Source organism: Erpetoichthys calabaricus, chromosome 14 (assembly GCF_900747795.2).
Source record: "Erpetoichthys calabaricus chromosome 14, fErpCal1.3, whole genome shotgun sequence".
Classification (NCBI taxonomy): Eukaryota; Metazoa; Chordata; class Cladistia; order Polypteriformes; family Polypteridae; genus Erpetoichthys; species Erpetoichthys calabaricus.
This window is the reverse complement of record NC_041407.2, coordinates 75,270,005-75,296,942: the sequence shown is the minus strand read 5'-3', so window position 1 is coordinate 75,296,942 and position 26,938 is coordinate 75,270,005. Positions and strand designations below refer to the sequence as shown.

At 41.5% G+C, this 26,938-nt stretch overlaps 1 protein-coding gene across 1 annotated transcript; it reads left to right on the top strand.

The window, feature by feature from the left end:
• Positions 1 to 5,843: 5,843 nt before the first annotated feature.
• tbxta (T-box transcription factor Ta) lies at positions 5,844 to 16,710 on the top strand. The gene is made up of 8 exons (XM_028819162.2): positions 5,844 to 6,130; positions 7,055 to 7,319; positions 9,333 to 9,467; positions 9,555 to 9,616; positions 10,110 to 10,171; positions 11,901 to 12,074; positions 13,873 to 13,996; positions 15,715 to 16,710. The coding sequence occupies exons 1-8, from the start codon at positions 5,946 to 5,948 to the stop codon at positions 15,974 to 15,976; spliced, it is 1,269 nt and encodes a 422-aa protein (XP_028674995.1). The 5' UTR covers positions 5,844 to 5,945; the 3' UTR covers positions 15,977 to 16,710.
• Positions 16,711 to 26,938: the final 10,228 nt, after the last annotated feature.

The following is a 26,938-nucleotide window of genomic DNA, read 5'->3' as shown; positions in this document are numbered from 1 at the left end:
CAATTAAAAGCACTGCTAATTCTTTTTATCCCTTCAAAGGTGAAGGTGATTAGGAAAGGAAAGTTTAGATTTCCTGAACTTGAAATGGAAATGCAGAAGTGATAGACAGGTCTGGCCTGAATCCACATCCTTCACAAGCCACTCCGTGCCTCTCTAACTCCCAGCTACACTACCTACATGCAGCAGTGATTCATATGCCTGTTTTTAATGCAAAGGCTGATATCTTCAGCAATACATTTAGGTCTTGGAGATCTATTAAAAATTTTCAGATTTTCAAGGTCATACAAAAATTGACCTATAAACTGGAGAAGAGAAAAATGTTTGACTTTTTTGCCCTTTACTAATTCTTTAAAAAAGACAAAACAAATATTAATAGAATAAAACTGGCTTCATTGCCTACCAGAAGGACTCAGAATAAAAATTACCACCTCTTCGGAGTTTTAAATAAAGAGAACCAACTGTAATTAGCCCTTTTTACAGCATATACAGTATTAACAAGAACTACTGCACTGGCACTGAAACTGAGAAATACATTCCATCAAAAGGCAATAGCAGCCAACAATACACAGGCATCAATCTACTCTTCAATACAAAATCCTATTGTGTGTCTCTTGATTAAATTGTACTGTCTTACTCACAATATCGGTCTGACTCAGAAAAAAAGGTTATTTGTTTCTGTCTCCATGAATCATGACTATTAGACTATTTACTAATTTCAGACAGTGTAAGTACTGCAGAAAATATGTAACATATTCCAAGTGTTTCTGTGTGGAATACCAAGCCTCTGTAATATTTCCCACCTATGTGACTAAATGCAGGTTTTGAGCTACAAGTAATCTTAACTCTTTTATGCCTGTGAAGTAGTGTGGCGCTCGCAGACAGGTCCATGTGTACATTACACGGATTGGTGCTCCAATTATCATGAATTAGGTGGTCTTCACAATAATTTTATATCTACAGTATAATGATAGATAGATAGATAGATAGATAGATAGATAGATAGATAGATAGATAGATAGATAGATAGATAGATAGATAGATAGATAACCCATTGTCTGAAGCCACTTTTCCACTGCAACTCAGGAGCCTGTCCCAATGAGTGTCAGGCACAAGGCAGGGGCAATCAGCCCATCGCAAGGTGAAAACACAGACATCAGGACCTGATCTGGCAATACCAATCCACTTAACCTGAACGTCTTTGGACTGTGAGAGAAAACTGAAGACCCCAAGCGGACACAGGGAGAACATTTATTGAACTGGCACCTCATACAGGATTGGCTCCTGCTTTGTGACTCCAACAATCTCCACACAGATGACTGGGCATAGGATTTCAAATCACGAGGCAGCAGCACTAACCACTGCCTCACCATGCCACTTTAGCATTATTTTTTCTTGTGTAATTAGTTGCTAAATTATGAAAGGTTCCAGTGATAAGGATGAACAGTGGAGCCACATTCACTCAAGTAATTGTTTCCATCATTTACAAAGTATACAACTTCAGTCTTATTGACACTTCAGCATCAGGGACAACATTACTGACTTGACAAAAATGAATGCTTTAACAGATGGTGTAGGAAAGTATAATGTGAAAAGTTGTTGACTGAAGATCAAAAATGATACATTGGGGTCAGACTTGCAATTTGATCATGGAAAGGTGCTATATAAATTATTATTGTTGTTTTCTTGATGACTCCAAGAAAATGTAGAAGATGCATGAATATGGCTGGGTGTTAAAGGAAATATTGTATCTGAACACTGTAAATATCTTGATAATTTATTGTTGTTATTGTTGTTGTCATCATTGTCATTGTTGTTAGTTATTTAGCAGACTCCTTTATCCAACATGGCTTACAAAGTAAGTTACAATAAAGGCAAGATTGATTAGGAGGTGCAAGCATCAAAAGCGACAGAGAACAAAATTAAAAAGCAAGCAAGAGGGAGCTGATCTACTACTACTACTACTACATAATTATACCTGCAGCTAGACTAAGGCGAAAATTTGAATACTAAACTGTCTGTCAGTACAACAACCGCCATCCCATAGGAGAGACTCTAAGCAGTTACAACATATTTGATGAAAAGGTCCGTTTTCAAAAAGACACCTACACATTAGTAAATTGGGTGTAGTTACGATTGCCAAAAGGATATTTATTACTCCATAATTGAGAAGCATTGCCAGTCTTGGCAAGAGGAGGGAGAGTCAGCAGGCAGAGACAGAAAGGAGACAGTGAAGAGAGTAAGAGAAAAAAAGTTTTCAGTTTTACACATTTCCATATTACATACCATCAAACAATCACAATCGTAAACTGGATCACATAACATTCCCAAATTGTTTACTCCAATCACAGGATGCTGGATCCTATCCCTGCAACTTCAGACAGAAGGCAAGAACCAATCCTGGAAGAGGTGCCATTGCATCACACAGCCCACTCGTGCACACATCCAGAGAAAACAAAATTGACTACACCACGCTGCGGCTTGTAATGAACACTCAAAAAAATAAACTTGTAGTGACTTTGTATATATATTATATAGTATATATTTATTTATCCATCCATCCATCCATTATCCAACCCGCTATATCCTAACTACAGGGTCACGGGGGTCTGCTGGAGCTAATCCCAGGCAGCACGTGGTGCAAGGCACGGAACAAACCCCTAGCAGGGCGCCAGCCCACCGCAGGGCACACACACACACACACACCCCAAGCATGCACTAGGGACAATTTAGGATTGCCAGTACACCTAACCTGCATGTCTTTGGACTGTGGGAGGAAACCCACGCAGACACAGACACGGGGGTCTTGTGGTTTAAACTCTTAACTCATTTAAAATTATTGGTGATCTTATTAAATTAGTTACATCATGAAAATACATTTTAAAATGTATGTATATTTCCTTTAACTACAATATTGCATTACCAGTATCCTTTTTTGATCCATTTATTTTTATTATAAAATGTATTACCTAACAGTTATCGCTAATATCCTTTATAAGCACACAACAAACAGCTTTTCCATTCTGCTGTCCTTTTGAAATTGCTTTGTTAGTCTTCGTTAGTATTTCCTAAAGTATAAACTCTGTATGTGTTCTAGAGCATTTGTTTTATGTTTCCCTCATTATTTACTTAAATAAAGTCACATTTTTATTTTTGATATACAGCACAATAAATTTATGCTACACAGCAAAACAGCAAGTGCAAAGTTAAGTTAACAGAGCGTTTATACAGAAACACTCTTTCCAAATGTAGACTCTAATAGTTAAAGTAACCCGTAAACATATACATGGCCAAAGAATGTTTTCATGTAAACATTTTAAATGTTAGTTTAATTATGCTGTACTCAAAGAAATCTGCTCATAAAGGTAATTAATGTGGCCCAGGACAGGTCTTATAATTTTCTAACACCTAGAAGGTCCTATATAGAATAGTAAACACCATGCTAATTGAGCGGCGTTAGGGAAGCCACTCTGATTGTCTGAAAAAGTGTTTTGAAAGACTGTCATCCAACCTCTTAGAGTCTGTGAGACCTACCAACAGGATCTTCAAAAGACAGCAAGCTGGGGTTTAAGGATTGCGGGTGCATCAAGTTCTTTTACTACCCACAGGAAGTCTGTCCATAAATTGAGTCATGCTTCAGAGGCCACACTGAATCCCCCAGTCACAAGCACCTTCAAGAGCAACATTAAATTCAAAAAGAAGGTCACTGCCAGAGCTGATTCTTTACCTACTGTTTAGATTATAACCTATGATTCTCAAACCTGCATAATCAACTTCAAACCTGGCTGGGGTTTTATGTTACATGCAAAGTGATAAATGCGTGAAATGACAAGTAATGAACATAAAACGGACTTCCAGTTAAAACAAAGGATATTGAAAATATTAAGCTAAATATGCCACTTCATATTCAGAATGGCTAAAATTTAAGCAAGTAATTAATATAACCAGCAGAATATGAGAAGAAGAACTAATGAATGTTGAACAGTGCAATGTGTTTCTAATGTTTTCTTTTTTCCCCCATGGAATCAACATTCACCTGCTTGCTATTTTTACAGATGCATGTTGATAAGACCCCTTACTAATAACCAACAGAAAATGTCTACCAGTAAGTTCATGTGATGGATAGATGCATTTTATTTTAGGATGGGGGTTAGAGGGATATGTTTTGTTCTAGGCTGCTTTCATTTCACTCTAAGTGTAGACATATTGGGAAAGCTTGAGCTCCTGACAAAACGGATCGCTGTCGGACTGTTCGACCTGGCTTTCTACGATTTACTAAATAGATGCACTTTGCTCCATAACTGACAAAATACTTCAAGAAAGATTAGCTAATATAAACACTGCAACAGCATATGTAACGTGCACTAGCAAGAAGAACTTAGACCACCGTGTCAAAACCGAGCTGCTGTGAACTGCTCGAGAGCCAGTTAACGAATTGGGACGTCAGGTGAGGACGTAAGAGACCGTGCGATCGGTGAGCATTCTTTGATGTGATCCCTAAAAAGGACAACTTTATTGGTGAAATCATACGATGGACTTTTGTATTTTACCCATTGTGTTTCATTGACACTTAGTGGCAAATTTGAATTAATAGTTTCAACTCTTAAAAGTAAAGGATAGTAAAGGATAGTACTCCACTACCTTAAAATAGATTTAGTTTAGACAGGTTTTTATGATTTTTGAAACGACAGAATTTCATTTAGATGTGAAATCTCGTTACATGTTATTTTTTTAAAACCTCTACGTAATTAAATATGCGATAGGTTGGGATCTATGGTCCATTTAATATTAAGATGCGTGTGTCTGTCGGATGCCAACTCGTATGGTCCCTTCAGAATGGACCGGTTCTTCTAATATTTTAAACTGCGTTTTACTTGAGGACTTTTCACAACACTGCGCCAGCATTCAGTGAAAAGCGCTATACAAAAATAATTTGAATTAAATAGAAGAATGTGCCCGTTCAGTAGGTTTGCTCTTTTCTCCTTAAAATAAAGAAAATCGCGTAACAGCCCTGCAGCCTATTATGTACTGTTCAGTATGACTCCATTTCCTAAGAGTAATCATTTTAAGGATTGCATGTTGAGGGTGTATATTGATGAATGGTTTAGAAAGATTTGTAATTTCCATAGATCAATTCTTACAAACTACTCGACTATAAACCAAATTAATAAACCTGATAGGTGCGGAATTTAATAACAGTTGATTTATACAGTGGGTATACGAAGGAATATTCGTTAAATACAAGTTTAATTGAAAATATTTTTTTAAAAAAACTGTGAAAAACAGTTAAACCAAATGCATTAATGGATACTTTTGTAAAAAAAAAAGCAAAATTGACCCTAAATGAAAATACCAATAAATCCGAATATTATAAGGACCGGGGGTTGTTTTGCATGTTCTCACTTTGTCAGCAGTTAAGTGAACTGCAACAAGTTCAACTTTACTTGTCTCTTATGAGAAATCGGCTTATAATAAATATTTAGTCTTTAAAAGAACTTGCGTGGTGCAAACAGACTACAGTAAAGCTGTAACAGCACCACGAAACTACTGTTAACATGAAACGCAGAGGGGGGATGAGATCGTCAAGTACACCAAAAATAATACACCCGCATAACGCTTTGCCAAGGGAATTTTATACATTTGCGCAGCGTTAACATTACAACCCAACCGTGGTAAAGGAAAATACCACCATGTCAGTTTCCTCTTGCATTTCCAGATCGTTGACGTTTTATTCGTTTACAATAAACCACCAAGGTGACTGTCCAGCAGATGAGTTGCCAGAGTTGCTAATGACTCCGCCCGGTAGGCGTGGCGCGGGAGTTCGGCACGTGGGTGTCGGGGTGGATTTAAATTCCAGGGTGCGAAGAACAGACAGTAAAGCTACTAGACCTTGGGGATAGGAGACTTGCACAAGTGTGACCGAGTTTAATTGTAAAGAAGTGGACACTATGACATCCGGCAACACTGACCAGCGCCTCGACCACCTTCTGAGCGCCGTGGAAAGCGAATTTCAGAAGGGTAGTGAGAAAGGGGATGCTTCGGAGCGGGACATTAAGATTGGACTGGAAGATGTTGATCTCTGGATGAAATTTAAAGAACTCACCAACGAAATGATAGTAACCAAAACGGGCAGGTGCGTGAATGGTCTTGGCCTTGCTTACTTAAGGATGAAAAACGAGAGATCTAGCAAAGTTGGAATATGAACATATTGTTTCATGGCTTCTTTATAAAATCTTCAAAAAGTGGCTTTTACTTGAAACATCTAGGAAACCTTTAGGTTTCAGAATAATAATCAACTATTACTATTGAATTTCAGAATGTAACTTTTCGTGTCTGGTAGAAATGAATACATTGTTGGTTTTTATTGCTGTATAGATAATTGGATAGCAATGTTACACAAATATTAAATTTGAAATATTTCTAACGGGTGAACAAATCGTGATTCTTTTACAGGCTTACCATAAATGTAAGAGCATGTTTTACAGCTGAGCTTTTTTGCGTCTTTTTATTTGTAAGTGTAAATAACAGACATTTAATTCAGTGAAGTGCCCTATATAAAAATATAAATGAACTGAATTTTAAGTTACGCTCCAATATCGGGCTTATAATGTACATTCAAAGTCACACGTGTAGATATTTTCAATTTTTTCGTAATTGCAGCATTATTACCATCATCTTGTTAAACTGTAGTATTAAAGTATCTGATTTTAGAGTAGAATAATAACAATGCATACGTAAACAACTACATTTAATTGCTGTACACTACAGCGTTTGGAGAAATATGGGCTATGATGAAATTAATAGCACTGATTAAAAACTTCCGAATAGGCGTAACCGATGTACGGGAGGAACGCACGAAAAACTTTTGCTTCTGGGTGAAAAAGCGACTGGTAATAATATGTAATCAATTTTGATATAAATTTGTCTTTAATATTAGTGTTATTTATTTCAGGACAGATCTCGTAAATGTATTACTGCCATGCTATCCAATGGTTAAGTATATTGAAAGAGTACGCAGAATAACGACTAACGTGCCCTTCTTTTTGCTTGTTTTAAGGAGGATGTTCCCAGTCCTCCGAGTCAACGTTTCAGGATTAGATCCCAATGCCATGTACTCCGTCCTACTGGATTTTGTGGCCGCAGACAACAACCGTTGGAAATACGTTAACGGGGAGTGGGTCCCCGGGGGCAAACCTGAACCTCAGAGCCCCAGCTGTGTCTACATTCACCCCGACTCCCCGAACTTCGGAGCCCACTGGATGAAAGCGCCAATATCCTTCAGCAAAGTCAAGCTTTCCAACAAGCTTAACGGCGGCGGACAGGTAAGCTGATTTTAACAGATATGAAAAGGACCCCCGTGACTGGCCCGAGAGGGCACCTAATGAGGCAAAGGCCGTAGAGTCTCTGTAAACTGGTTCAGCCACTCGTGTGGTCCCCGTACATTCCATCAGACAGTCCCAGGAAGCCCCTTAGCCTCTGCCACCCTAATAGCCGCAGAAATCAATCAATGCACATGTCGCCCGAATTTGAACCTTTCATCGCCCTACCTCCTCCTACTGATTCTGTATTTCATTTATGCATTTGATTTACTGCTTAGCATTTCCACAAAAATATTTAAAGCACGACGTAAATGATTAAAATGTTGTTTTGGCAACATAAATCATTACTGCCATGAATTCAAATATAAAATACTTAATTGTAATTGCTTAGCGCCTTGAGTAGTGAGAAAAGCGCTATATAAATGCAAAGAATTATATATTATTATTATTATTAATTAGGCTGAATGATTAAAACTATTTATACCAAAGGAAAGGTCCTTTTGCATTGGTGATGTCTTAAATTACAATTCCAAAACTTTCTATGAATTTGATTAATCAGAGCCAACTGAAAAGAACGTTTGATACTCAATTATGTGCATGGAGCAATCGTCCACTTTTAGTTTTTAGAAACTGCTAAGATGTTGAAAAAGTATTGAAAACGGGCGAATATAAATGTTCCGCTTGAAGAAATTCATGTATTTATTCTCCTAGATCGTTTTTCCAAAACAGAAGCATAAACCCATAAACGTGTTTTAGAAAAAAAATATATAAAACACACCGACATTAACACCTTGATTGTAAGTTTTGTTCCTACCTTCACATTTTAAGGCAATCCTACTTAACTCATCCATTCTTTATGCATTCTGTGAAAATCGCCAACAGCTCAAAAAACTTTTTTTTTTTGAAACAAACTACCGTTAGTTAATATATTTAAAATGTGATTTACTATTGTTCAAAACCACAGTTTTTGGGTAAATATCTAAAGGGTTTGGAAAATAATATCCCAATATAGAGATCTGCATTTGATGATGATGGCTGTGGGGAGATAGACTATATTTATAAAATAGACACATGTTTATAGAACATTAATCACTTTGTTGACTATAGTTAAAATAAATCCATCCGTTATTTAAAAAAAAAAAGAAGAAATCTTCGGTTCAAGTTGTTGAAGCCACAGCCCATCCCGGCAGCTCGAGCACAAGGCAGGAGTGGTGTCCCAGTGTGGGCTCTCCATCTCCAACCCTCGGGATACAGTTGGGGGTCATGGCTGCAAACCCAATTTCTGAACAATAGAATAAATAAACAAATACTTACATACATTTTATAATTTGTTTTAATAGTCAGTATCACAGATAGCCGGATTACATTCATGACATACAATATAAGCAATGTAACTATGCTAATAATTTAATGGACCTCTGTTATCCTAAGCTGGACTGGTCTAAGAATGTTACAAATTGTTATTACCATTAAAATAAGTTTATGCAATGCATTTTTAAGATTTCTTAATTCAATTCAGGGTTACAGCACCTATCCCAGCAGTGCTGGATCCAAGGCAGGAAACAACCCTAGACAGGGTAATAGTTCATCCATCGGACCAGTAACTCACATTCACAGACACAAAGGGACAATTTAGAATCACCAGTCAGCCTGACCTGTAAGTCTTTGGGAGTGTGAAAAGAAAACCAGAGAAACCACAAGGACACCCACCCTACATGCACACAGGGAGAGCATGTGAACTCTACACAGACAACAATCAGAGGCAGCATTCAAGTCCAGGAACCTGCATATTGGCGGCAACAACACTAAAGCGCTGCTCCTCTGTGCCACCCTATATACTCCCACGTTTTAAAATTGAATAAAAAAATCATAAAATGTAAAGGAAATGATCAAAATCACAGATTGAAATCAACTGCTAGATTAATCATAATAAGGGGCAGACAGCAGTTATTCTGTTTGGATGGAAATACAACTTGGAATAGTTACAAATGAATGAATACTGTTTTCTCTTCTCAGATAATGCTGAATTCACTTCACAAGTACGAGCCACGTATTCATTTAGTAAAAGTCGGAGGAATTCAAAAAATGATCTCCAGCCAGTCGTTTCCTGAAACTCAGTTCATAGCAGTGACTGCTTATCAGAATGAAGAGGTAAAACATCCAAGTCTACATCTGAGATGTCAAAACCGATGTTGTGTTGTAAAGGCCTTTACTAACTTGCTGACATTTTGTTTTCAGATCACAGCTTTAAAGATTAAGCACAATCCTTTTGCAAAAGCCTTCCTTGATGCTAAAGAAAGGTGAGCTAAATTTGAATCATTTTTGTAATTAAATCAAATCAATAGGTATCTAATTTGAAAAGCTTGCATAATAATCACATATGGTTAATGTCATATAAACAGTACTAATAATCAGAATTGGAACATTTATAGCATTTCAAATAATGCAGGGCTGTTTCCCAGCATACGTGAGCTAAGTGACTATCTATCTATCTATCATACAGTGCCTAATCTATCTATCTATCTATCTATCTATCTATCTATCTATCTATCTATCTATCTATCTATCTATCTATCTATCTATCTATCTATCTATCTATCTATCTATCTATCTATCTATCTATCTATCTATCTATCTATCTATTAATACAGCTAGTTCTTGGATGCCCCTAAAAAAGCTAGAAATGCCCAAAACTGAGGAGTTTTTTTTAAATTATTTTATGTTAGTCATATTGATTTCACAAAGTTGTTTCCAGCATTTACTTTTAAATATGCCATTTTCATATTTTCCCAGAAGTGATCATAAAGACATTCCAGAGCACATCAGTGACAACCAGCAATCTGGATATTCACAACGTAAGTGAATAACTGAATTGATTGAAGAAGTGTTATGGTATAACAAATTTTGTTATTAGTGATTGTGTTTCAGTTTATTTTATTTTGGTTCAGCTACATGGTGGTACAGAGGTTGTCCTGGTCATTGTCTGTGTTAGGTCTGTATGTTATTTATGTTAAATGGGAGATTTTAGCCTATTATCCCATCCAGGGTAGGTTCCTGCCTTAGGTCCAGTGCTTTTTTGAATGGCTATGGCTCCATCCAGCCCTAAAATTAGACTACATAGGTCAAGTAAATGCATGATTGGACACTTTTTTTTTGTTCTTTATTTCACCTTATACAATTTCTTGTATTAGGAATTTGTTAGTTTTTGCATACCCCTTGGGGTCAGAGCGCAGGGTCAGCCATTGTACAGCGCCCCTGGAACAATTGAAGGTTAAGGGCCTTGCTCAAGGGCCCAGCAGAGTTGGATCTCTTTTGGCAGTGACAGGGATTTGAACCAGCAACCTTCTGGATACCAGCACAGATCCTTAGCCTCAGAGCCACCACTCCGCCCAAACTGTACCACTTCTGGCTCCAGCCCAAAATGGTTAGGCGGGTGTCGGAAGTGACAGGTGGGGCATGGCATGATAAAGTTCCCAACAATCCAAAAAGGAACAGTATACCTGACAGCATGGATTGGAGTGCTTGACATGATATTTATTAGGGCCTATCCCAGCTAAATGACCCCCTGGAGTCGGGTCTGCTTCATTTTAGGAGTGAAGTTCTCTTACAGCTTAAGCAACTAGCGTGAGACTCCTAGCCAGCCACAGGCAGTATGAAGTTTGCACGTTCATCAAGTGTCCATGAAGGTTTTCTCTGGATACTCGTACAGTGCATCCTAAAAAAGGAGTTACTCTAAAGTACCAGTTGGAGTGAGTGTGCCTGGTGATGGGGAGCACCCAGCTTGCACTTGATGCCTCTAGAGTAAGTGCCAGGTCCCCAAGACCCTAGAATGTGACTAAGCCAGTTCAGTAAATGTGTGGATAGGTGATTTCTATTGGGAAAACATGTTGGCTTTATGGTTAGTGCTGCTTGGGTTGTTGTTGTGGTTTCCTCTCACATTTCAAAGACATGGTTGCTAACTGGTGACCCTGAACCTGAATTGTCTCAATAAGTCAATATGAGTGTGGCTTAAGTGTGCCATGCAATGAACTGGCATCATAACTAGGATTGAGTATTATTTTATACCCAATTGTTAGGATCGATCCCTGCAGTGCTGTAATGGAAATCACTTCTTAATAAAGTTAATAAAGTTAGCATGACAGAAGAATCTGTGTGCCATTCCAGATAAGAGTTAGTCAGGTTACTGTCCTAGTGTTAGTTATCGCTGCACTAATAATGGGGCTCACTCAGCTTTTTAAGTAAGTTGATTTATCTGCAGTGCAGGTGGATTACTGTGAGTGATCCATTGCCACCAATTCAAAGATCCAAGAAATGACAATAATTTAATGATGACATTAATGAGACACAAAATTAACACACATTTTTGGGACAGAAAGCCAAATGAAATAAACCTTTAAGCCCACCTGATATTGAAAGCAGCTGTCCCTTCACAGCTTGTTCATCTCAAAAAAAAAATGAAACTACCAGGACTTCGCAGTATTAATCTCTCATTCTGGCTTTTTCAGGAGTATTCATTATAGTGAGAAAATGTTGAGTCTTTTATTTCCTATTGGACTTTACGTTCTAACTTGTTTTCTTCCACAGTTGGAGGTTGGTTCCTGCCTGGCAACGGCTCAGTGTGCCCCAGTCCAAATCCTGCTCAGTTTGGGACAGGCCCTTCACTTTCCTCCGGGTCTTACTGTGAGCGATACTCCAGTCTCAGGAATCACAGATCGGCACCCTACTCCAATCACTACTCGCACAGGAACTCCGCAACAAGTAAGAGCTCCAGCAGTTTCCAGAAAAGCTATCTTATGAAAACAGAGTATAAGGATGTCACCTTGCTGATGTATGTTGCGGCCTTCTATGGCCACAGTTCATCCAGTGCGTTCAAATGTGAATGTTTTTAAGGGCGTCACACGGAGCCAGTAGTGGGTCAGTTCTAAAGTACTCAATTGGAGAATTAGCTCAACCTTTTTTCCAAGACATTTTCCTATATAGTGTGCTGTGCAGAAACTACCACATTTAATATTTAATCAACAACTTTTAAACTATCGCAGCCTGAAACGAATGTTACTATTAGTAGAACATGTTAGCAAAAGAAGTCAATCCACAACCTGTCAATGCAGGCCTCTGCCAATGCCATTGACATCTGCACTGGCCAGCGGAGGTGGCCTCACTTGTTATCTAGCTCTAAAAAGATCCTGGAGGTCCTCAAGTTTATGATTTGGCTACTTTAATACATCTAATGAAGGTGGGAGGTGCAGCTCAGATAATATTATTATTAAGCGAGTGAGCCCTGCCATGCACTGGTCCCATCCAGGCTCGGTTCCTGCCTTGTGCCAAGTGTTGCTGGGATTTGCTTGAGACCCCCATGACCCTGAGTTGGACCATTTATGTTTGAGAAGGTCGGTTATATGCCTCATATTCTTATTAGGAAAAATGCTTTGCACGTTTTACAATGGCAACTCACAGCTGGGACACAGTCCACCCAAACAGTATTTTTTAAAGCTCCTTTTACATCAGCGGTCTTAAACTCAGTTCCTGCAGGGCAGCAGTGGCTGCACATTTTTGTTCTACCCAATTTTCTCAAGTACAACCGCGTTGCTTCTCATACAACTTAACTTTTATCATTTATTTCCCTCACTTAAAATTTAAAACCCTTTATCGATTCTTTGGCCTTTGAACAGCATCACACATTTTTTGCCTTCTGCCACATACAAGTGAGATGTAAATGACAAAGGGAACAAATGCCAATCTAGTGCGGTTTTCGTGATTCAGTAATATATCTGGAAAGACATTAGAGCACTGAGACGGCTCAGTCTGCTCAGATAAACAAAATATTCTTATGAAAGCTGCTGATAATTAGAAATGACAGAATAAGGGCATAAATATGTCACCAAATTAAACATTTCCTTAATAGCTGGGATTAGCATTTGATTTAAAAACTGGCAGGAGTGGAACCCTGCATACACTGTAGGCCTCCTTCAGCCGATCTGCTTTACAGCTTTAGAAAAATTAGGGATGAAAACGGTCATTCACTGCAACGAGTGCATTCATCCTATTCACTTCAGTTGAACAGAAATCCCCCAAGTTGAGTTTTGAAGGTCCTCTGAAGTCTTGCCCTTCAGCACACTACTTGTGTGAAGAAAAGCAGAATTTCCAACATTTCTGCAAAATTGGCCCTTAACAAGTTTCCAGCTATGTCTGCAAGTTATTGTTGCTGAATTGATATTAAAGTAACAACTGGGATCCACTCTACTAATTCCTTTCATAATTTTAAACACTTGTCTACTCTTAATCTATGCTTGCTTAAACTGAAAATGTTCAATTCTTCTAGTCTGTCCTCATAGCTCCTGTATATAAGGACTTAAAGCAAAGATATGTCTGAAGAGCACAACAATATGGCAAATGTATATAATAAAAACATAGCAATATGGGAAATGGCCTCTTCACAATACTGCTCACCCATTGCTATATTTGCACTCACGACTCAATGAATGAACATCTTGCTAATGGGTGTTAAAAAATGGATGAATAAATCACTAAGTGCATGTCTTTTTGGTTGGTCTCCTAGATAATTATGTTGATAACGGCTCAGCAGGACTGACATCCCATGACAGCTGGTCTGGAATTCAGATCTCAAGTTCCAGTGGAATGGTTTCTCTTTCCCATGCCAGCAATTCCACATCGAACCCCAGGTGAGCAAACTTACTGCTTGTGCCAGCTCTTAAATATTATCACTGTCGTACCAGCAGATTGTGAGAGTGTCTTGTGTAAGAAGAGAAATTGCTATACATAAGAGAACTTGATGTGTCCAAAGGCAGAGTCTTAAACACCACACAGTATGTGCTAGTGGCGGCAAAGCACAAAGCTGTCAAATGAACTGAAGCCCACCTGTGACCCTTAGAGAATTGCCTCATCTGCTGGGGTCTCAAATATATACAGAGAGAGACAGAGACAGTACGGAAAGACCAAACTGTGATGTGTATGGAGCTTCAGATAAAGGCATCAAGTACGTGTGCTGTGTATAATCTAACACTGACCTGATAAAGCCATCATCATGCATCTTTAAGAACATAACCTTAAGGACGTTCAATAATAACACTGCCTTACACGCTCAAAGAGCACATTTACAACAATCAAGCAGGTTTGAATAATAACAAGTTAAAAGAAGTGTCCTGCCAATGATGGTTTTAAGATTGGTAAGATTAAAATGAAAGACAGAATAGATGGTAAGGTACTATATTATAGATAGATAGATAGATAGATATGTAAGGCACTATATAATAGATAGATAGATAGATAGATAGATATGTAAGGCACTATATAATAGATAGATAGATAGATAGATAGATAGATAGATAGATAGATAGATAGATAGATAGATAGATAGATAGATAGATAGATAGATAATGCACTGTATTTGATAAGGATAGATGATATGAAAGACACTATACGGATAAACCAATAGACATGGGCACTTTTCCCACGTATGCAGTGATTAATCAAAGGCAGGATGCCTGTAGAAGTCGGAGTTTCCTGCACACTGCAATATCAGAAGACACTAAGTTGCAAAATGCACAATGACCCTTCATCCAGCACTCTCAAGATTGTCCTCGACCAAAAAATGTTACTTTTAACAAGTGGGGCACACTGTTCTAAGGCAGTTTACTATTGCAGAGATGTAACATGTACAACCTTTTCCAACAGTTGGAGCACAAACCTGTTAAGTGACCTGCTAGAGTGTGCAGATCAGACAGGCAGCACTGTGGTTTAAAGTCTACAGCTATCTGTCGCTCCATAAATTTTCTGAACTTGTTTTACGAGCCTAACAGTTAAACAAGTACTGAATGATAACACGATACTGAAATCCTCATAGCAAAAAAAAAACAAACAAAAAAACAATTCAACCTCACAGGGAGTTTTACATTTCGCCCCCAGATTTGAATGTATGAATAGATGTTACCTATTACATTTATGGCACCAGTATCGTTGGTAACGCTTCCTACACAGCAGGTAAATCCTTCTTTTGACACTCTCAGTTGTGTGGCTGGGTAGCATGGTGGTGCAGTGTTTAGCAAACTGCCTCACTGCTCCAGTGCCTTAGGACTGAGTCACTGCCCTTTGCCTAATTTCCCCTTTTTTTAATACTTCCATCTCAGGCACATGCAGGGACGGACGGTTGTTCTCATCTAATTATGTGTGTGTGTGTGTGAGGGTCACGCTATTCTCACCTGCACCCAATGCTTCCAGAACAAGCACTACCTTCCTGCAAGCCTGAACTAGATAGGCACATTAGAAAATGGATGGGTGGTTTTTGTCTTTCGTTGCCATTGGCACACCATTACAACTTGTGACATAAACAAAGAGGCGATATTGTGGATGCTAACGTTGTGTTACTGTTTTTTATATTCAGTCAGTATCCCAGCTTGTGGTCAGTAGCTGGTACTTCACTTAGTCCCGGCTCTCCTTCTGGATCCATCACCAGCGGCTTGTCTTCTCAGTTCCTGCGGGCTCCTTCTGTCTCCTACACAGGCCTTGCCTCATCAATGCCTCCCCCCTCACCATCTCCCATGTATGACAATACCTTGGCTGACATCGGAAGCAATGATGTGCAATTTGAAACCTCCATTGCAAGGCTTACTGCTTCGTGGACACCGGTGGCTCAGAGCTATTAGTCTGAGCAACAGTAGGCTCCAGCAGGCCAGTTGTATGACCAGCGATCATTAGAGGCCTTGTTCAGTACTGGGAGTAGGTGAGAGCTTCTGAATTTTGACAAGGACATCTACCTCAGTGCAACTGTCTCAGTGCTTCAAGAACTAAAGTACCAAGTGCAGTGGACATCTAGAGCGCCATCTTCAGGCTGGCCCAATGTATGACTGACGACTTCCTGGTGCGCATAACTTCACGTCCAGGACTCTTTGTGGTGGTGTTACCGACAGAGTGCCGATGGCGGTGTGTTACTGTATATAACAGACAGTTGCAGGTAGCGATGTTTCTTTATTCTCTGCCACATTACGCTTATTATTTTTGTTCTGCAGTATACGAAAGTACTTTCATTTTTACACTGACAACCTGGATTTGAGTATCCCTACGGTAATATTTAAGATTTACATAATGATGGATGTCATTTTGCTTTACTTTTCCATTATGACCAACACTATGTTAAATAATAATAATAATAAACCATAAGAACACTTCGGCCTGTTTTACGCTGCGCACCGCGTCTGTTCTGCCTGCCGCCATGAACACTGCAATGCCTTATTCTGCATCACAGTTGTCAGATTACGTTTTAATTCGTTACGCTGTTTTCAAGTTTTTTAACAAGCTCGTAACACAAAAGAGTGATGAATGTAAAGCGGCCTACAGAAGGCGTTGCTGAAAAGCGGGGTGAATACTGTGGCATTGTAAAAAAAATAAAATGGAGCCGGCGCGCGTGTGTGGCAAAGGGGAGTCGATACAATCAATAGTGGAAAACAATTGGGATTAAATATAACTATTTTCAAACAACTCTTATTTATGTAAAAGACAAGATAATGGAAAACGAGGGGAAGAGCCCACAAATCAGCCATGTGAGAGAAAGCTGCAAGGAGGTGGTCTCACAGCGCAGGCCCTGTCGGAGATGTTTGTAAAAGTTTACGCCGACTCCGGCTGACAACATCAAATGTTTTACGTATCACTGGATTTTTGGATATGGATATCTGTACATATATTTTTTTTGTTGTTGTTGTTTCTATTGTATTCATCATAAGCGTACACATCTTTTATTTATGTTATAAAGTAAATTAATGACTTTTTGAAAAAAAAATGTTTTCTGTTTTTTTTTTTTGTACCACAATGTCCATTTGCTTTCTTGCTTTAACTCACAGTAGTAAAAGAAAGAAAAACACATAAAATAGATTGGAGTTACAGACAGAATGCGAGCCCACGGCAGACCCCTTTAGCAAGTCCCGTTCCCAGTGAGCAGCAGAACTCGAATTTCCTGTTGAGACGACGACCGCCTTACAGTACGAGACGGCCGGGTGCAAAAGGGGCGGGAAAGGAACAGCAGCGTCACGTGGCGGGACAGACACTTTACAGCGCCGCTCATAAACGACGCCGTAAATCAGCAGGGCTGCTGTGAAGTGCGAAGAGAAGCCGGCGTCTGCAATCGCCGCTGCGCCGCTGACAAGGCTGCTGGCACCAATAAAATGGGAATTGATATCCAGGTAGAAATGACAATAGCGGCAATTACACGGCCATCGTCCTCGGCAGTCTCACAGGATTATTTACAAGTTCTTCACCTGTGAATCAAAATGCATACAAGACCTTCTTAAACAGCGTGGTGGCAGCATGGCGACACCGTGATCAGGGCTGCTCCACAGTCCTGGCTTTTAATCCACAATCTAATTTGCATGTTCTCCCCGCATCTCAGCACATTTTTTCCCCCCCAGCATTCTTATTTTCTTCCCACAGCCCACAGGTGTGTGAGTGAGTGTGCCCAGTGATGGACTGGCACCCCATCTTCTACCCATTACTATTAGAAAAGGCACCCACTCTGCATGACTCTGAACTGGGCAGACACGTTAGAAAATGGAGGGAGGGTATTAGCTGGTTTTCTTTTCTGCTTTCAGCTACAACACATTATAGTCCACCACATGTTAGACATTGGGTTTGAACAACAGCAGGACAGTTACAAAGCTTGGAAAAGCTGCTGTACTCTTTCTAGAAACTCACATCTCCACTGCTAATAATTCATTTGACCTTGTGGTGTGCTGGCGCCATGTCCAAGTGTTGCTCCTGCCTTGGATAAACAGGTTAAGAAAAGAAAGGGATGGATGGATGGAGGAATGGATAATTCATCTGTTGCTGATGTATGATATCCATCCATCCATTATCCAACTCGCTATATCCTAACTACAGGGTCATGGGGGTCTGCTGGAGCCAATCCCAGTCAACACAGGGCGCAAGGCAGGAAACAAACCCCGGGCAGGGCGCCAGCCCACCGCAGGGCACACATACCCACACACCATCGACAATTTAGAATTGCCAATGCACCTAACCTGTATGTCTTTGGACTGCACCCTGAGGAAACCCATGCACACGGGGAGAACATGCAAACTCCACAACAGGGAGGAACTGGGAAGCGAACCCGGGTCTCCTGACTGTGCGGCAGCAGCGCTACCACTGCGCCACCGTGCCACCCTGATGTATGATATGCTGTACGAATTAATAAAAAAATATAAGGCTTCTGGCCACCCCATCAAAAGTGGCCCAGTATGTGACAGTGACAGTGCCTTGTGACTCCCTGTGAAAGATCAGGTCCAGAATGTCCAGACAGATTGTAAGAAAAGTTCACTTTTAAGAGCAATGGTGGCAGCGGTAGTACCAATGTCGTGTACAGAGTGGGGTGAAATTCTTCTTTGCATGTTCATCCAACATGGACGACATTGGAATAAACAGCTGCTGTCACGTCTGCTTCTTAGAGACTCCGGGAGTTGCTTCTTTCTGTCTCTTAGTCACATAAGAATCATTTAGCCTCTTAATTCATGGCGGCTGCTAGTTGGCAGTGCCACCCGTCAGCACCTCCATCCTAACGCCGATCTGCCACCTACTTTGTATGCCTAACTTGTAAGCTTTTGGCCACATCAGTACAGCACACAACACTTCAACTCAGTTTACTAATTTGGCAAATCCATTTGGAAAGACGTGCAGCAGTAAAACCTGCACAGGACTGAATGTAATAAAAAAATAATAATTTCCATCAACAGTGAATTCAGAAAGTGCTCAGATCCTTCACTTCTTCACATTTTTGCCTTGAGCTAAAATCCTTTAAATTAACTTTACGCCTCATCAAGCAACACTTGATACTCCAGAATGACAACGTGGTCTCCTTCCATCTTGACAGAGCTTGAGATGATGAGCACAAATGGAAGAAAAAATCCCCAAATCCAGGTGTGCAAAGCTTGTCATGTCAGAACTCCAAAGTCTCGCTCGCTGCCAAAGGGGCTTCAATGAAGTGCTGAGTAAAGGGTCTGAATATTTGCGTCAATGGGATAGTTCCATTTTTTTTTGTAATAAATTTGCAAACATTTCTGAAACCCCGTTTTCGCTTTGTCAGTCTGGGGTATTGAGTGTTGCTTGACGTGGAGAAAAACAAATGAATCGAAATGATTTGAGCACAAGGCTGTAACGTAACAAAATGTGGGCCACATGAAGGGGTCTGAATACTCTCCACATCCACTGCGCTTACTTGAAGACAGTGGGTGAACGTGGCAGCTCACGACTTCAAGCTGAACTACATAAGTGGAAATTAAAATACATGAATGGATGGTGGGTAGAGAAGAGGGTCACCTCAGGGTCCTCCAGCACTTACAGAATTGGTGTAGTCGGCAGGATTTGGGGGTAACCGTGTCTTGTATATCGTTTGCCAATACTGTTTGAGTAATAAAGTAGTTATGGGGTATCCAGTGCAGGGAGATTACCACGTTCCTGCCCATAAGGATAGCAGGCTGAGAGAAGTGCCCACAGACAGAAGGGGCATCACAGTGACAGTAGCGCACTGTTGGTCTGTAAGTGGCATTAACCAACGTGTATCAGAATCCATGTGTCTAAGTTAAACTCGTCAACCAAGAAATACAAGCTGCAAGTTCTCGGTTACATTTGTGGGCACCTCTGTGCTGTTTGTGCCAAAGCTACTGAGTCCCTAATGAGGAGTGACAGGCATCACTCATAACCAGCGTTTTAGTAGATACGTCTGCACACGTGTGTTAGTTTAGGGGGCGAGTAGGCCAACCCATAGCAAACTCGAGAAGAGTGAGAACGGGGTCACCCTAGAGTCCCTCATGATAAAACACTTGGTGTAGTCAGCAGGATTTTGTGGTCTCCATGTGTCGTAATAAAGTAGATACAGGCCACCTGGAGTGGGGAAGGTTGCCACTTTCCTGCCCCCAGGGACAGCAGGATGAGAAGGAGGCCCCAACAGAGAGGATGTCACTCTAAAGTAACACGGGTTGACATCCAAGTAATCAAGGTGGGCCTCAGTGTTAACGTTTGCAGTGCACCATTTTGTAATGCATGCATAAAGAAATCTTTACATTTGTCATTCCAACAGATGGCACATCACACATTTGAGTAGTAATAAATTACAAGGCTACAACTATTTGAAATGCGGCATCTGCTGGAATAACAAATGCAATGCACGTGTCTCTGTTGTCTGCCATTGAGTAAACGATTCATAAAAGCTGTGTTAATGTTTGTGATGCACCATCTGTTGGAATGACAAATGCAATGTACACTCACCAGGTACACCTGTTCAACTGCTTGGTAACACAAATATCCAATCAGCCAATCACATGGCAGCAACTCATTTTCAAGACGAACAGCTGAAGTTCAAACTGAGCATCGGAATGGGTAAGAAAGGTGACTGAAGTGGCTTTAAATGTGACATGGTTGTTGGTGTCAGACGGGCTGCTCTGAGTATTTCAGAAACTGTTGATCTACTGGGATTGTCAAGCACCACCATCTCTAGGGTTTACAGAGAATGGACAGAAAAAAAAGGAAAATATCCAGTGAGTGGCAGTTCTCTGTGTGAAAATGCCTTGTTGATGCCAGAGGTCAGAGGACAATGGTCAGACTGGTCTGAGCTGATAGAAAGGCAACAGCAACTCAAATAACCACACGTTACAACCGAGGTGGGCAGAAGAGCATCTCTGAACATGCAACACGTCAAACCTTGAAGCAATGGGCTATAGGAGACCACATCGGGTGTCACTCCTGTCAGCTAAGAACGGGTAACTGAGGTTACAATTCGCATCGGCTCACCAAAATTGGACAATAGAAGATTAGAAAAGTGTTGCCTGGTCTAATGAGTCTCGATTTCTGCCATGACATTCAGATGGTAGGATCAGAATTTGGTGTCAACAACATGAAAGCATGGATCCATCCCGCCTTCTATCAACGGTTCAGACTGGAGCTGGAGGTGTAATGGTGTGGGAGAAATTTTCTTGGCACACTTTGGGCCCCTTAGTACCAACTGAGCATCATTTAAATGCCACAGCCTACCTGAGTATTGTTGCTGACCATGTCCATCCCTTTATGACTGCAGCATACTCATCTTCTAATGGTTACTTCCAGCAGGATAGTGCACCATATCACAAAGCTCAAATCATCTCAAACTGGTTTCTTGAATATGACTGTTCACTGTACTCAAATGGTCTTCACAGTCTCCAGATCTCAATCCAGCAGAGCACCTTTGGGATGAGGTGGAACAGGAGAGTTGCATCATGGACATGCAGCCGACAAATGTGCAGCCTGTACTGTAGACCAAAAACCCTGAGGAGTATTTCCAGCACCTTGCTGAATCTATGCCATGAAAAATGACAGCAGTTCTGAAGGCAAAAGGGGGTCCAACCCAGTGTTAGCAAGGTGGACCTAATAAAGTGGCCAGTGAGTGTATATAGTATGTCTCTGTTATATGCCACTTGGTAAGAGGTTCGTGAAAGCAGTATTGTTGTTTGTGATGCACCATCTGTTGGAATGATAGGGACAAATCAAATGGATGGACACATATATACACAGTCACTGATCCTTTTATTAAGGTCTGCTGATTCCATTTATATTTATTTGTAACCTTTAGAGATTTACCTGGCAGCGAGGTGAGTGAGGATGAGTGGAAGTGGGCACAGTGCTGGACTGCTGGCCCATCCAGTGTTGGTTCCTGCCTTGTACCTGATTTTGTCCAAGTTTGAACGGGGTATTAAATCATCTCATAGGCTCTGACCATGACCTGAACTATTTAAAATGTGCTAAAACTTAACACATCGATTTTGAAAATGGTGCCAACACTACGACCTTCAGGCAGCTAGTTTCTAACTGATCGCTCCATTTCGATCAATCTTTGATGTCGTTTGCACAGTTCCTGCTCCCCGAGACTCTGAATTGGGCTGAACAGACTGAGACAATGGATGGCTACTCACACAGTACCACAGCGTCATTCTACCAGTCATGGGGGACTGCAGCCAATCCTGGAAGCGTCAGGAGCAAAGCAGGAAGAATCTGTGGATGGTGCACTGGAGTGTCGCATGAGCCACTAATACAGTTAGCCAAAGACGATTGGGATGGTGGAGGAAAACCGGAGTACTTGAAGAAAGATGTGCAGCTGCAAGAAAAACTGAGCAGTTTTAGCATAAAAACAGTGACAAGCGGCTTAGCAGTTGACCAAGTTGGGTTTCCCCCCGGGTTTAGGGGGCGTCTCTTCTGCTCTTTATTATCTCTCACTGCTCCTTGTTTGATTTTTAACAGTGTTTTTACATGCCAGCACTTTCAAGACTCAACATGGAAAACAGAAGCGGACATCTTACACAAGTAATTTAAAATTTGGGACGCGTCGACATGAAATGCTGAACGTCATTGTCATTATTCATAGCTGGTTTCCCACAGCATTTTTTTTTTACAGGTTTGTATCCATTTTCAGAAACAGACCCCCATATTCATTTCTCATCAACCAACTAATCGCACATGTCCACTGAAAGCATTTATTCAAGGACGTGCCCACCAAAGGCACAAGGCAGGGCTGCAAGGGTCACCTCAAAGAAAGAACAGCGCTGAGGCGTACGAGCGTCACCTGTGCGATGTTAAAAAAAATGAAAAGCCCACTTAGGAAAGCCTGAGCAGAGACCACTTTAAGTTGGCGCAGCACGGAACAGCCAAAGCCCACGAGCACTCGGCCTCCACCGAAAACAAGACGGCTCCATCCCACTGACAGGGCCATGTTAAAATCGCCACTCAAGTGTGATGTGCACTTTACAATATGAGAAGGCCAGCACCCACTTAGCAGGCCAATGACATGGGGTTTGTGGAAGCTGCTAACTGTTGAGACAATATTTTTTAATTTAATTTTGTAAATCAAATAAACTTGAAAGAAGCCGTTAAACCAGAAGGCAGCTGTCCTAATATTAAACACTGCAGCAGAGAGAAAGACGAAAGAAAGGAGAAGGAACCCACCAGAGTGTCCAGGCAGGACCTCAAAGTATATCAAATAAGCCAAATCTTACAAGTAGGTGAATACGGGCATTGTGCGGAGAAACAGGGGTAGGCTGGGACTTCAAATAAATAAAAAGCCCCAATGTGTTAGTCAGTTCAAGTCACTGTTATATGACGCAGCCCCCCGCAGTCACTGACATGACAGCTCAAGAAAGACGGAATAAAATACAAACCTCCAAGCTGTGGACGTTGTGCAGATTATCAAGGGTCTTAACAGTGATAAGATAAGAAAACCGCACCATAAACTATAACAAAAGTCAGATCTGGACATATGAAGCTCTTAGAAGGTGGCAAACGGGGGTCTCTGTACCCCCACACCAACTGGCTACCCCACAGCAGATTACGACACAGGCTGGAGTTCATGATTTCAGTCCGACACCATGGCAGCCGTTAGTGACGCTTATGTCTCCCACATATTCCAAAATCTACATAAACACAGGATGGATTACTTGAACAAAGTGGACAGTAAGAAGAAAAAGACCCCCAGAGAGGCAGTGCCAGGAATCTGGATTCAGCTAGGCCTGGACCTTTCCATGCTCTCCTCATGTCAGCGTAGGCTGTCTGTCACCCAAAGACACACGGACTGCTCCTTTTCCCGATTCCTATTAATGACATACACTTCGGTGTAGTCACTAAACCTGTGAATACGAAAAGTGGAGGAATGGCAAACAATTCAAGAAGACTTCAGAACTGGGCAAGCGCAAGCGCTTACAAAATGCAGGCTAGTGTTGAAAAGTGCAAAGTGCTACACGCGGGCATAAATACAAGATGGGAGACAGCGTCACACAGGAAGCGACCTTTGAACAGGATTTTGGGGTTTATATTGACACAATGCATATAAATCAGACTGTATAATGCACTAGTGAGACCACATCTGGGGTCCTGTGTGCAGTTCTGGTCACCACAGTACAAGAAAGACAGAGCAGCACTTGAAGCTGTGCAGAGGAGAGCAACCAAGAGCATCCCAGGACTTCAGGACATGTCCTACTGGGACACACTCAGAATTAAACCAGTTTAGTCTCAACTGTGTGGGGAGCTCATCCAGGAATGTAAACTCCTCAAAGGCATCGATAAAGAAGAGCCAGCAAAAATCTTTCAGTGCACAAGTATACTTGAGGACCCCAGTGGCAATTACTGGGAAATGCATTTAAAACTGAAGCCAGGAAGAACGCCTTTACCCACAGAGTTGTGGGACTCTGAAACAAACTACAGAGACAGGGAGTGAAGCAGAAACCTTGACAACCTTTAAGAAGAATCTGAATGAGATCTTGGGACAGCTTAGCTATTAGCTAAACAACCGGGCCAGATGGATTGCATGGTCTCCTCTCATTTGTCAGATTTCTTATGTTCTACACTGGCAAGAGAAGGCCTGTGATGGACTCTGCAGCTGTGAGGCAGTTAGGCTAACCACTGATACACAACACACTAAAAAGTGTAAAAGAAGTGAAGGCGGTTGGCCTCCAGCTTTACAACGCACCGGTGAGGCCTCACCTGGAGTCCTGCATGCAGTTTTGGTCTCCATATTACAAAAAAGACACAGCACAGCTGAAGAAAGTCCAGAGAAGAGCGACTAGGCCGACTCCAGAACTGCGATGCGAGCTATGAGCAGAGACTGAAGGAGATGAACCTTCTCAGTTTAAGAAAATGGATTAAGAGTGGGGGCGGCACGGTGGCGCAGTGGGTAGCGCTGCTGCCTCGCAGTTGGGAGACCTGGGGACCTGGGTTCGCTTCCCGGGTCCGCCCTGCGTGGAGTTTGCATGTTCTCCCCGTGTCTGCGTGGGTTTCCTCCGGGCGCTCCGGTTTCCTCCCACAGTCCAAAAACATGCAGGTTAGGTGGACTGGCGATTCTAAATTGGCCCTAGTGTGTGCTTGGTGTGTGGGTGTGTTTGTGTGTGTCCTGCGGTGGGCTGGCACCCTGCCCAGGATTGGTTCCCTGCCTTGTGCCCTGTGTTGGCTGGGATTGGCTCCAGCAGACCCCCGTGACCCTGTGTTCGGATTCAGCGGGTTGGAAAATGGATGGATGGATGGATTAAGAGTGGACATGATTGAAGTAGGGCGGCACGGTGGCGCAGTAGTAGCCCTGCTGCCTCGCAGTTAGGAGACCTGGGTTCGCTTCCTGGGTCCTCCCTGCGTGGAGTTTGCATGTTCTCCCCGTGTCTGCGTGGGTTTCCTCCCACAGTCCAAAGACATTCAGGTTAGGTGGATTGGCGATTCTAAATTGGCCCTAGTGTGTGCTTGGTGTGTTTGTGTGTGTCCTGCGGTGGGTTGGCACCCTGCCCAGGATTGGTTCCTGCCTTGTGCCCTGTGTTGGCTGGGATTGGCTCCAGCAGACCCCCGTGACCCTGTGTTCGGATTCAGCAGGTTGGAAAATGGATGAATGGATGGATGGATGATTGAAGTATTTAAAAGATGCGGACACCATTAGGATTTTCACACAAAGAGCCACAGACACATGACCAAGTAGTGTGGGGACCTTCAATACGCGACTTCAGTGTGGAGAAATGAGGTGGGTAGGATTGGTGAGCTTTGTTAGGCTGTACGTCCCGTTTTCCCAACATTCTAATGAGCAGATCTTTCCTACAGGAAGAATGGACTAACGTTTAGGTTTGAAAGTTGTATGCGGCCGGTGGGAGCTCATGTGGACGTGGTATCCTGTCCTGTGGCAGTTCTTACCTCACTGCCCTGCTCCCAGGATCAACTCCAACTCGTAGACGCCCTGCAATGTGATAAAGCGAGCTTAGGAAATGAACGAGGAGATGGATGAATTCCCCATCTTGAACAGATTAAAAATAAAAAATCCCACGCCACAAGAACAGAGTAAACCTACACCTGTGGATGTTCTTCCCAGGCTTTCTGAAGGCCATCTGAAATGAAGATGTGCCACCTTACTTTGTATTCTTTTTCAGGTGCATATCCATTACCATTTTCAACTCTTCTTATTGTTGCACATGGATGTTATTTTGTTAAAATGCTGTTGCCATTTTTTTGCCTCTGAATGAAATGTTATTAAAGGAAAATGCATCCAGTGCTGAGGGGATAAGCTCTGACTTTAAACTGGAAGGCCAATTTCCATTTTTAAATTACACAGATAGCAGAAATTTGTGTAAGGTGTCCATGGGCCACTGTGAAAGTTTTCTATACAAGAGGTGAGATTTGCAGGTGCTTGACTGCCAACTCCCATTTCAATTATGAAACCTAACAGTCCCCCCCTCCAGAGTTCTTTGATGGCTTTGTATTTCCCCCCTCTAGAAGTGTAAATGGCCACCAGATATCACTGACTCTGGTTACTTTTCAGACCAGACATTTAGTTGCATGTGTCCACGTAAAGAACCTCTTGTCCTATCAGAAACAGATTTCCAGAAAACAAACATGGTGTTGACAAAGACAACAGCATCATTTATAAATAGGCCTTTAACCTTAATTACTTGGAAGCTGTCAGCCCTCTGCACCACAAGACAAAGTGGCCTCGAGCGTCAAGGGGTTAGATTTTAGCAGGCTGTTTGCTGAGCGTACATCTGCTGCCGTCTCCCTCTCTGATTTTTGTGTGGTCTTACTAATGAAGAAATTCTCATACTAGAGTGTGACATTACAGACAACTGAGCACACTTTCTCCAGAT